Source organism: Pelmatolapia mariae, linkage group LG18 (genome assembly GCF_036321145.2).
Source record: "Pelmatolapia mariae isolate MD_Pm_ZW linkage group LG18, Pm_UMD_F_2, whole genome shotgun sequence".
In the NCBI taxonomy this organism is placed as follows: Eukaryota; Metazoa; Chordata; class Actinopteri; order Cichliformes; family Cichlidae; genus Pelmatolapia; species Pelmatolapia mariae.
This window is the reverse complement of record NC_086243.1, coordinates 24,378,605-24,391,481: the sequence shown is the minus strand read 5'-3', so window position 1 is coordinate 24,391,481 and position 12,877 is coordinate 24,378,605. Positions and strand designations below refer to the sequence as shown.

At 39.4% G+C, this 12,877-nt stretch overlaps 1 protein-coding gene across 1 annotated transcript; it reads right to left on the bottom strand.

The window, feature by feature from the left end:
* Window positions 1-393: 393 nt before the first annotated feature.
* On the bottom strand, window positions 394-11,088 carry LOC134616610 (noelin-3-like). Its single transcript, XM_063461512.1, has 6 exons — window positions 10,481-11,088; window positions 7,639-7,782; window positions 6,171-6,326; window positions 5,074-5,293; window positions 4,028-4,134; window positions 394-2,538 (listed from the first exon to the last, which is right to left on the bottom strand). Exons 1-6 carry the CDS (start codon window positions 10,547-10,549, stop codon window positions 1,861-1,863), a joined length of 1,374 nt encoding a protein of 457 aa, XP_063317582.1. The 5' UTR covers window positions 10,550-11,088; the 3' UTR covers window positions 394-1,860.
* Between the last annotated feature and the right edge of the window lie 1,789 nt (window positions 11,089-12,877).

Genomic DNA, 12,877 nt, shown 5'->3' with positions numbered 1-12,877 from the left:
TCAACAGGCTGCAAGAACAAAACAAAAAACAAACCACAAGGAAGGGGAAGCTGCCTACTGACAGAGGAGCTGAAAGAGCAGGCTTTATACCCTTAGCCTCTCACACCTCTCAGGTGCAGCCAGTTCTCTGATGACCCGCACGACTGTTGCTAAAAGCAAATGGGGAGGAGCAAAAATCATGGGCCAATTCAAGTGTTATGCATACTCTCTGCTTTTTAGATGTCTGTACTTTCCTTGTTTGAATCTTCTTAGTTAATAGAACACAGCAAATGCTCATTAAATAAATCTCAATATCTTTTTGAAGATGAAAATAGCTCTGAAAAGCCACAGATATTTGTATTTATTTAGTTTTATTTCTTCTTTATTACCTCCCAAGAAAGTCCACTGTCACTATATTCTTTATAGACACAGACATACCATACTAGGATTTTGTTGACAGCTAAAGTGATCAGACATATAGTATTGCACACAGGTCTAACAAACATAGTATACAACACATGGATGTCACTCATGAAAAATGGGAGTTTAAATCAATTTATAGAACCACTAAAGTCCGGATACAATTCAGACCGTGAAGCTTTTGCAAGCTGTTGCCACCAAGTACAAAGTGATATTTACAGCTCAAACATGTTGCCCTGTTGCTTATGAAGTAACAGTAAAGTAACAAAGCTCTTATCAAGAATTACAGTGATTTTAAATGAGTACAGTGGTGTAGGGAATAAAGAAGAAACAATCAAACCCTTACAGCAGAAAAGGAAATGCACAGAACTATGACTTAATGAAAACAATACTTTATTTGGGTTATGTATAACTTCCTATTTACACACATGAATCCTTGTTAAAGTTTTCTACTTCTGTATAAATGGTTCTTTACCATTAACATAGTGAGAGAGGAGAATGGAGCGTTTTGCAAATGCAAAATACACAAACAGTTACAGTAAGAATGCTTTTACGACAACCAGCATTCATGCATGAGAGCTGTTACCATCGGGCTCACAGAATATACTGCACTGAATAAGGCATACAAACTGTTGCTGAAGTTACAAAAAAGCTGCTGTCTCAGAGTACTAAGTTAAAGGCAACTAGACTTTGGGTTGCGTTAAGTACTTTGACTTAGTACTTCAAGATGTCATAAGACCTGAATGTCTAAGGATTTTCATAGACACAAAAAAGCCAGTATTAGCTAAAAAAAAAAAAAGCCAACATTAACTGTACAGGTGCATTATGGTTCACCACATTTCTCATTGTCTTGAATGAGGTCAAGTGCAAAAGTTTTAAAGTAAAAGTACAAAGACCAACTGAAAGCGAAATGCAGGCAGTGAAAAGCAGGAATAAATTAGCAGATCATGATGAATAAATGGCAAAGAAAGAATGGAAACAAAACGAACAATTAACGAACATAGTCAAAAATGAATAAATTAGAGGGCCTGAATAAATGTAATACTGAACGGAGAAAACCATTATAAATATGAAGACTTCATTTTGGAAAAGCTTTCATTTCGGAGTGAAAAGGGCATGAGAAATTACTTTAAGTTCATTGTTAAGTGTTTCAGAGTTTCAAGTGCCATTATTAAATCCACAATGTTTTCAGGATGCTTCATAATGCACTGAATTTGTTCATTTTGTGCTGTCATTTATTTTATAGGCAGTGTGACATTTTCAATTAGACAATATCTTACTCAATTAACTCTGAAAAAACAGGTAAACAGCTTCATGTCAGTAAATAAATGCAAGAAAAAGGCAAAGCTTATTAGGAGAATTTAATAAATTAATAAATAAATAACATTTATTTTGACATTCAGGCACAACCTTTAAATTTCCATATTTTAATCTTTTATGAGTACAGTACACTCCACGCCTCTAAGAGTCGTCCTCAGTTTTAATGATGTGGAAAAGCGTAACGTTAAACAGGACCTGGTGGCCATTGTTCCAGCCGTAGAGAGCACGGTCCCTGGCATTGTAGTCCAACATAGACATGTGGAAATACTGGTTATGAAAGGGTATGTCTGTATACTCATAAGTGGAGGTTTTAGTGGAGTAGGCATAGTACACCTTTGCTCCGGTCAGGTGGGAATTAGTGATGTATAGAGTCCCACAGATCATAAAAGACTCTCCCGCATTCCTCTTTGAATATTCTGTGTTCCACGTGTTGATGATCTGGAGCGTGTCCGGATTCAGCTGGCTGATGACAATGTTGCCAGCATTTTGGTTGGTTGCATACACGGCCCACAGTCCCAGCTCGTCTGCCATCAGGTCGATGTCTGAGAAGCCTCCCCAGGTGTATGGGTACACATTGTGGAAGCCTGCCGACTCCAAAGCCCTCTGCGTGACCACGCGACCTGTCTCAAAGCTGTACCTCACGATGATGTTACTCTGCATCTTGTTGTAGTACAAAGAGCCGTTGTATACTACGTGGTTTGTTCCAGCCCATTTGAAAGGCAGATTGTAGGTTCTGGATTCAACTCCTGCGACAAAATCAGTGATGGACTTAAACTCTTTTACTATCTTGTTGTTGGTGTAGCTGTCCATGTACCACACCTGGGGGACAAAAACATAGAGATGATAATGAATTGTAATTGGTCAGTGGTTTGTATTTAAAATTGTGATGGAAATAAATTTTTAGCAAAATAAAGAAATCACAGAACACAGGAACTCTATGAAAGGAAAGATAGAAAGCAGACATGGCCAATAATTTTTTATTAGCCAGATGGTCGATGATACACCTACTAATAAGGTCAAACCAGAACCAAGGAAGAGTGACTGCAAGCACCCTCTGAAAATTTTGTAAGACTAGTCACATGAGCAGTGCTTTGTTGAATAGGCCAGTCTGTATCTGTAGCTGTTCAAACGTGCTTCATGCTGTTGTCTTAGTAGATATGCTAAATAGGAAAATGTATGACAAGTGTCAGAAAAAGGCAAAGAAGAAGGCAGCTAGCTAGAAAAATGATGAAGACTCTTTAGTCGATGTATATAGTATTTTATTTTATTCTATTCTGTACAGTTGTATACTGTATTTGTTCTTATTTTATTTTATTCTAATTTTTGCTTCATAACTTTTGCACTGTCCACTTCCTGCTGTGACAAAACAAATTTCCCACGTGTGGGACTAATAAAGGTTATCTTATCTTATCTTATCTTATCTAGCTTGTCCTTGCTGACTTCTTAAAAATATTTTTATTAACTTACAAATTTTCTTTATTTTTTGAGCCATATCGCCCTACACCTGTTTAGGATATTTGTAAGAGCCTTGCAGCACTTCCACTTTTTAATCTTTTTTCAGTATGAAAAGTGTATTTCTAAACGACTTTTTTTTTTTGCTTCACTTTTTTAGTGATACTAAAAAGCTGGTTTGTGATGTTATGGATGAATGAAATGACGTTTTATTTTATTTTGCATGCATTTACACTATGGGAAACTGTCCACCTCTGCAGTTTTTTTGTATGTTCAAAACTGACTTTGCTAAGTTTTTACACTTCAACACATTTGACAAGGATGCACAAAATGCATTTTGGGACAAACACTGATTGTTAAGTATGGGAATTCCAAAAGTCTGTCCTCCCCTTTTCTCAGTAACTCTAATCTGTGTCTTTTAGTGTCAGTGTTAAAACACTGACATGCAGTGTTTTGTGTACTTTTGTTTTGAATATTTCTGTCTTTTAATGTGTAAGATTAGCAATTAATGTGTCTAGTCATGACAGTCTCTGCAGTCTTGAACAGCAGTAGTGAACAAAGTGCAACATTTTCCACTTCTGCTGGAATAAAGCAACCATCTAAACAGCTTCAGGTACTGTATATCTCCTGTTTGATATACAGTACGTGAATCTGTTTAGATGGTTGGCGCAAGCAACATTAAGTTTAATGTCTGAACTCAGCAGTCAAGTGTGCAGAAAGCTTTTAGTAGGTGCGATGCTGTATTTCAACATCTCTCCCCTTTGAACAAAAGGAGGGAAGCCACCACATATAAATTATTAAACTGCTCAGTGTTGCTTCAAAGACTTAGAACCCAAAGAGATGCACATAAACTCACCCTGTTGTTTTTGGGAGACGCCTGTGGGTCGGTCATCCAGGCTCCGAATCTGGTGCCCGAAGTTTTCACTGTCAGTGGTCCAGTGATCTTCATAAGCTTGCCACATGCTGAAAACACATCATACAGCTGTGGTCACATATGTTATATGACTGGAATTTATCTCCAAGTGCTGGACTGCTAAGTGGGTTCTGGACAGCTTGTGTGCAGCATCTGGACACAGCTGTACTTTTGTCAGCTATTAAAGATATAAAGTAGACTGAATAAGAAGAAATGTGCCACAGAACAACAACTTCCCATGTGTCTAAGCTGGGAGAACACTTACCCATATGTTTTAATGCTCGGAGTACTTGGATTACACTTAAATGATCTTGCCAGGCTTTAATGGTGCCAAATGACAGTAGGCTATCACTTGCACACAAGCTTTGAAGTTCCCTGTTAAGTATTGAAGTGCTATTTTACCCAATCAATCAAAGCTCACGCACAATGAATGCTTAAGCAATCATCTCCGGCTCCGACAGATTTCCAGCCACGTCCTATTAGCATTCCCATGTTAGCTATTTATGTTGACACTTTGACAGGAGCCATCACTGTTGATAACCTGGCAGTTGGCAAATTGGAGCTTTAGTTATTCAAACCTTTATCAAAGACAAAGCTGCTCCGGGTGCAGAATTGATCTTATTAGATGAATCAAACCTTAATGGGTGGAGCAGTGTAACCACAAATTTTGTATAAGTGCGAATGGCAAACAAGACACAAGAAGGAATTTCTAAGTTAAAATGATCGATCATCACTTTAAGTGAGCCTGAGTTGAATTTTTTCACTTAAAATCAGAGTACAAAGCTTCACATTCATCTTTAGCTTGGGAGAATGTTCTTTCACTTTGGGGTTTGTTAGCCTCCAGTAGCAGTTCTTGTCTGTCCACTGCTTTGGATCTAAAATGCCAGCCTCCTAGTAGCTGCAAGAAATGTGCCAATGATCCCTTTGCCACTGTATAATCCAGTCTCACCGCGCACGATTGCCTTTTTTTCCCCCATCACTGGACTTACTGAGTTTACTCATACAGTTCCGAAGCCTATTTTCCAGGTTTAGGACCCTTTGTTGCAACTCCTCATAGTCATAGGCCCCCATCTCCTCCTGAATGCCCATCAACACACCAGACAGGTTTCTGATCTCCTCTTTGAACTGTGAGATGAGCTTGGCATCTGTCTTGTACTGCTCCAGGACTGGAATCAGCGGCTGCAAGGATTCCATCTTTCCCTTTAGCTCCTGCAACAGATAAGTAACAGAACAGGTATTTGGACTTTAGAAATACAAGTCTCAACAAATCTCTCAGTTTGGCAGCACATAAGTACAGCAATACCTGCATCTTCTTATTGTTTTGTATCAATACTTGCCGTTTTGTTTTACACAAAATGCAGATTCACTTCTTATTGTTGAGTCCAGGAAAAACAGCATAATAATAATTTAAAAAACACAACAATGAGGAATACAAATCTAATATTTGCAAGAATGTTTGCCCATATCAAACTTTCTGTTGTGAGGGAACTTAAACAAATATAGAAGGAGGGACACGCTCTAGCCGGAACCAAACAAATTCCACTAATGGATATCGCTACTACTAATAATTTAATGGAAATCCTGTCACTGTGAAAACTTTTGTACTCTTCACAATCAGTTTTTTAATCAATATCTGAGAGTTAGAATCTTTATCTTTATGGAAACAAAATCCTGGTATGGTATGTATCCTGGTATGTATTAACAACAGGTGGGTGCAAACTTTTGAATTATAGTGGTGGCAAGGAAGACATTAACTCACCACAGTTCTGCTCATTCCAACTGTTTTTCTCAGTCAAGGCTCCAAAAAGAGCTGTTTTACGTGCCAAACAAATGGATAAATGTTTATTTATAATGCTGCCGTTAAGATATTTGTTATCTTTCTGTATCCATCCTGGGAGCCGCCTTCAGATTCTGTCTTGCTTTTATGACAGCGTTGCCCTTGGCTGGTCAGTGGTGGACCTGTATTGATCTTATCAGGAATGAAAGTTGATTAATTCAGATGCAACTCAGGTATCCTTGGAAGAGGTCCCTTCCCAGGCTTTCCTGTGATGTTTCTCACAAAGTTAAACATCAAACAAAAATATACCTGAAAGTTTTTGTTGACGAGCGTCTTCCTATCCGCTTCGATCTGCCGGAACTTTGACCGCAGTCCTTTGATCTGGCTCTCCATTCTCATGATATACTGAAAGTCCCTCTGCGTCCGTAGGTTCAGCACCTCGATTGACTGTGACATGTTCTGCACCTTTTGAAAAGAATGAAACAGCGCTGCATTGATTTTTCCGTCCACCACAAGATTAAAATGTCCCCCATGTTCAGCCTTTCGGTAGGATGCCATGCTCTAACTTCCCAAAGAACAAATCAACATTTTGACCTCCAAAGTGATCGTCTTTTAACAATTCAGCTGAGTAGAGCTTCATGTGATTTTTTTCAGAGGCATAGTACTATCACATAGCAGTTTTTCCTCAGTTTTTAAATTTAGATTCCATTTTGACAGATTTAATTCAAGTGTTTTTCAAATGTCATAGACAAACTACTGAATCTGATGGATTTTAATGACATATTAGGAGCAAACACTTAATGTAGAAACCTTACAGTTTGTCTTTGTGGTTGAACAAAAGCTACATTTATGGGGAATGTGAAGGAGGAAGAGATAGCTTCCCTTCTTTCTTCTCTTTAACTCAACTTATAATGAACCAACAGTACTGGTGCACAACCCCAGTAAAGCGGCACGGGGCTCATACATTGTGTTCTGCATACTTGTCTGGCTCTGGCAGAGGAATCCTGAAATGGCCTCACTGATGGCCTGAGGCAGCTTAGTACATTAGTGTCAGAGGGCCCAGTGAATGACAGAGAACACCCTTTGGCATACAACATTAAAATGTAGGCTACAGCCATGTTTCCTCATATGACATACTCATTGAGGAAAGTGATTCTAGGGCTGTGCTATTTTTTTGCTTGTAGATAATGCATTTAAATTGTGACAGGCATGGGGCAAAAAGAACATTTGGAATTACATTCGAGATTTCCACTTCAATTCACAACGATGGCTGTCGTGTTCCAAAATCATTTCAGGTAATCAAGACGAAATCCACACTTTTACAAAAAACGTCTATGGTGGCAGATGTAAAGGAAAAAATAAGTGATAACAATTTAATTTTACTTTTTTTTTTTACAGATAACAATCCCGGTCAAATACTTAAAGCCTTCTGAAATCTGAAACCTTAAAAATGTCCTTGATTGATTTGATGCACAATAAAGGGGTGCTTGAGTTCTATTAAGGTGGGATGGAATGTGTTCTCATCTTCCCAAGTAGTCATTCAACTGATGTCATCCATGTTATATATGCAGAAGTGGAAAACAGGGTTATGGACCTGGCTGGTGCAATCTCTCAAAGGATTAGGGCAGCAAAGAAGCATGAATAATGATTGAAGTTGATGCCATATGTCTTTGAATTCAAGTGTGCTCTTTTGTTATAGTAAACACATACGGTGGAGAATGAGCATGTGCGTGCATTGTCACTTATACAGAAGCGTGTGTGTCTGTGTGGAATGCACCTTCTCCAGGAGCTGGCGGAGCTGCCTGCCTTTGGCATCTCTGGAGCAGAGATTCTGTTCAGGAGCCACCACTGTGCAGATGCAACGCCCATCTGCATCCTGAGCCGAGCTGTACACCTGCCACCCTTCCTTTGGCCTGATGGTCTGCACAGAGAGACACACGCAGCCATAAATACACAGCACACATTTCTGCAGACGTGCAGATGATGTCACGACTCTGACATTGCAGCACACAGCTGTTATGTTTTGTTATTTTGTTTATTATAGGTCATCCATTCTTCTGCCTTCTGCCCCCAAAGCTTCGACACCAACCAATTCCACTGACTTAGAAAAAGTCGCTGCTTTGAAAGAACAAAGTGCTTTTGCTGTAAGATATTCCTCTACCCACTGTGTATGGTCTCCGGTGAATTTCCTCTTCAACAATAAATAGTGTTTCCTGGCCTTGATGAATAACCCGAGAGCTGAAATTCCTCCATTTCTCCTTACTAGGCCTTCCAGTGCTCTAACTGAAAGTCCTGCTGTACGACACAGATAAACCTGATTTGTGGGAGCTCGTCCTGCTCTTTATTACAGTCAATATGTTCCACAGCGCTGGCATATAAGGCTCAAAGAACATAATGTTATGCATCATAAGCCAAAGCAGAAATTTAAAACCGTCAACTAAAGTTGGAGTGTGCACAGTAAAAAAAAGTAGCTTTTACTCCAAACTTTGATCAAACTCTTCTGAAGTGCTGGAAAAGTTGATAGTTATCAGACACAAAAAAGGGATCGGTATTTGCTGTTTATTCTCTGCATGGGAAATTAACACAGGACTGGCAGCCAAATACTGGCAACCCTCGATTGTGTAAGGGAAATTTGTCTGCCTCTTTGGCAGACGGCCAATTGTTATTTGGATTTTGTTTTTACATTCAAAAACTACAGCTGGATGGAGAACAACATGTGAAACATGTGAACTCCACCAGACTCTGAAGTGTATGGCTAAAAGGTGAAGTGCCCTGTTTTTAAAGTGCAGGCATCCATTCCTTTTCCCATTTATCCCTGCCTGTCATCCTAAGCAGTTTAAAGAGCATTTTGAATCATCCATGAAAGATCATGTCCCCTCTGAGCAGGCGAAAACGTCACACTAAGGAGAAAGCTCAGACTTTGACTCATCATTTTCACCTACAGAGAGGCCGCTTTTTGTCAGTTTGTAATCTGTTACTACCATGCAAAGTCATGCTGTTTAAGAAATAATCGATAAGGCCGTCTATTATCTGCCTTTGCAGTTTACATTCCATCACAATTTCTGTTTGTAAAATTTGCATCCTCACTCCTCAGCAAAATCTTTCCCTTTAACATTTTTTTTAATAATGTTTCCCTTTAACATTTGCTACTGGTTATTTGTAAAGTTTGTGATTTAGGAATTAAACCCTGTGAATTGTGCCTGTGTTCTGATGCTACGTTGGCCCTGATATGATCTCATAACCCACAATATTTTCTTCTTCCTGTTATGGTCAGTGTGCATTTCATGAAAAAACAAAACCACGGTGAAAAGCATCAGTAGGAACATGAAACAAGCGCAATGGAATATCTTGAGTTCATGTGAGATACATTGCCACAGCCTGCAAATTATTAGAGATTCCAAATAGCATAGTAAACCATGACTGTCTCTCTCTCTGTATATCATAGCTGAATGGGATAAAAGAGTCAGAAAAAAAACACCCTCAACTCTTCTTCTCCTTATTTTGCTTTGAAAGGCCCCTGAAAAGAAGCTAGTTTGACTAATCTGTTAAAATGGTCTTCCTCCTATCTCTTGAGTGACGCACATCCTTTCCACTCTTCTCACTCTCACATTTCCTCATATTAAAATGATTCTGTTGCTCAGCCAAGCCAGATGCACTCTCCAATTAGGCTTTTTTTTATGAGGAACTCTGCACAAAGAATTTTTTCTTTCATTAAATAATTCAGACAGCTGCTTCCGCTTTTGTTTGGGGCATTTAGACTTTTCTTTTTCATTATTACTGATAAGAAGGTAATTTTGAGTATTTCCTGTGCAACAAAATTTCCTGTTTTTTTTTTTAAGCATCATTATTTCTGTACACCACTCTCAATCGTGGCAAGGTGTTATGTGAGGGCACTGCTTTGCAATCAAGACTTTGGCAAGGGGACTGTACTCTGCATGGGTGGGATGAACCTAATCGACCATTGTTCTTGTCCAACTGGCTTGCTGGTCTGCAAGCTGCTCCTCCTAATTTGTTACAATACTCCCAAACCCGGCCCTATTTAAAAAGCTTAAACGACTATGTCCTTAAATGACTGCATGACCATTTGATGAATACATTTAGATTAATTGTGATTGTTACAGAAAAAAGCTAGCAGCAAAATAGGGGTTTAGACACAATTCGCAGCATCATTTTTTTTCAACAAAGACGAAACTCTCCCTTAAAAGTGAGTTATAAGCCTGGCAATATTCCAGGATCGATATCAGTACTCTATGGTTGATGTAAGCAATAAATAAAGTGCTATGAGGGTGGTTCTACTTCTGCCACCACTTAAAATATGGTTTTTTTTTAATAAAATAGTATTTTGTCCACACATTAGGTGTGTATGTAAATGTTAATCCCCTGCCAGTGCTGGAGCGTGTATGGTATGCATGTGTATGCTAACAATAGCAAAGAACCAGCCAAACACGCAATAATGGCAGAAAACTGACAATTTGTTTATGTTATTGTGTTTTCAACACACACGTTAAATACACCTCTAATCACTTGAACTCAGCATTACATGACAGTACAAGCTCATGCCCAAGTTTATTGTGCTGTTCCTGGCAGAAATACGAGAGGCAGTTGTGTTGGAAACTCACCACCGTAGGGCAGTATCCGAACAGCAGCAGAAACAGCAGCGGATTCAGGACCACGGACAGCGACCACATTCTGTCGGCTGCTACAACGTTTCCCTCCTCCACCTCCTCCGCGCCCACAAGAAGAAGAAGAAAAAATATCACGCAAGTTTTTGTTTGAGTGCTCAGGCCACCACGTCCACTACGCTCTGGTAACAACCGCGGCTTCCCGTAGAAGAGGGGGGCACATCCATCCACTGCTCCCCGTTACGCATGCCATATGGACAGCGGGGAGAAACCTCGTCACTGCAAGGACGAAAAAAGTTTGTGGGCACGCAAGCTGCGAAAAGCCGAGCTGCGGTTTGGTCAAAGAGATCCTTGTTCACGGATATGACATCATCCAAACGTCTCTCTTGACTTTTAATGAGCTTGTGTGTGAGAAGGAACCACCGGCAGCTGTGAGGTGACAAAAGTTGCAGCTGGCAGTATTTAACAGAAAATAAGAAGGCAGAGATCAGAGCTGCTACTGCTGCTGCGTTTTTGTCACTGCAGAGAGAAGGCGCGCCAGACGGTACTATGAGAGCAGCAGAGAAACATACTGAAGGCTAGACCCTGTTTACTAAAAAAAATCACGGAGCAAACAAGATCTGAAAAAGCAATGATAGCTGCTTTAAGCGTCAGATCGATATAGAATAAAGCGATTTTTTTACTACCCAATTTGATCATCAATTTGAGGCCGTTTGTATGGAAGCCCATTTACGCCCATTTACTAGCACTATATATATATATATATATATATATATATATATATATATTATAATTCAATTCAATTCAATTTTATTTATATAGCGCCAAATCACAACAACAGTCGTCTCAAGGCGCTTTATATTGTACAGTAGATCCTACAATAATAGATACAGAGAAAAACCCAACAATCATATGACCCCCTATGAGCAAGCACTTTGGCATCAGTGGGAAGGAAAATCTCCCTTTTAACAGGAAGAAGCCTCCGGCAGAACCAGGCTCAGGGAGGGGCGGCCATCTGCTGGGGTGAGAGAAGGAAAACAGGATAAAGACATGCTGTGGAAGAGAGACAAAGATTAATAACAGGTACGATTCAATGCAGAGAGGTCTATTGACACATAGTGAAAGAGAAAGGTGACTGGAAAGGAAAAACTCAATGCATCATGGGAATCCCCCGGCAGCCTATGCCTATTGCAGCATAGCTAAGGGAGGATTCAGGGTCACCTGATCCAGCCCTAACTATATGCTTTAGCGAAAAGGAGAGTTTTAAGTTTTAATCTTAAAAGTAGAGATAGTGTCTGTCTCCCGAATCCAAACTGGAAGCTGGTTCCACAGAAGAGGGGGCTGAAAACTGAAGGCTCTCCCTCCCATTCTACTTTTAAATACTCTAGGAACAACAAGTAAGCCTGCAGTGCGAGAGCGAAGTGCTCTAATAGGGTGATATGGTACTATCTATCTATCTATCTATCTATCTATCTATCTATCTATATATATATGTGTGTGTGTGTGTGTGTGTGTGTGTGTGTGTGTGTGTGTGTGTGTGTGTGTGTGTGTGTGTGTATAATATTAACTATTATGTAATATTACTATTTTATTTTGACACAGTGCTATTATGACATCTCTCTCTCTTTGTCTCTCACATGCCTTCACATGACACATTGTTTTTCAATTAATCCATTAAATAATGCTTTGGGCATCCTTTATGCACACAAATAGAGTTCACAGGCATGACTAGTTCACACAGTTGGGGTGTTTTTTCCTTTGGCTTCTGTGCTCAAGCTGATTCCCCTAAATTGAGAAGTGGAAGAGCGCATTGGTGTAAATAAACCTTCAGACATTTGCTGTTTTGAAGTTAGACTTAAATAGGCTATGTTTATATTTTCTTTTATAGGCCTTCAGGCTGCTTTCATTTATCATTTATCATCTTGCCTGTTCTTTCTCCATATTTGCTGCAGCATTTAAAGAAATTAGTTTGTGACTGCTACACAACTATATGGGTTCATCAATTTCATGACAATCAGACAACTAATGAGAGTTTGCTAGATATTGCTTAGCAGTAGAAGAGTTCTCCTAACACTATTTGTAGAGTTTCCATCATGCTTTGGTGAAACTGAGCCCTACACTTCCAGTCTATATCTGACCGCATTAATCTTAATGGCACTGTACAGAAAAAGTATGCTAAGTTTGTGATTACCGCTTCCTGTTTGCAAAGCAACAATTCAGAAAGATGATTCTTCTTCTTCTTGTTTTTTTCCCTGTGACCTTTAGGTGGATATATGGGTCCATGAACACTGAACACTGAATAAAATGTACGTTTCAGTGACTTTGCTTGTGTAAATAAAAGCTACATTCAAAAGCTCTGCATGTTTGATTTGGCAGGATGTACTTCCTGATGCA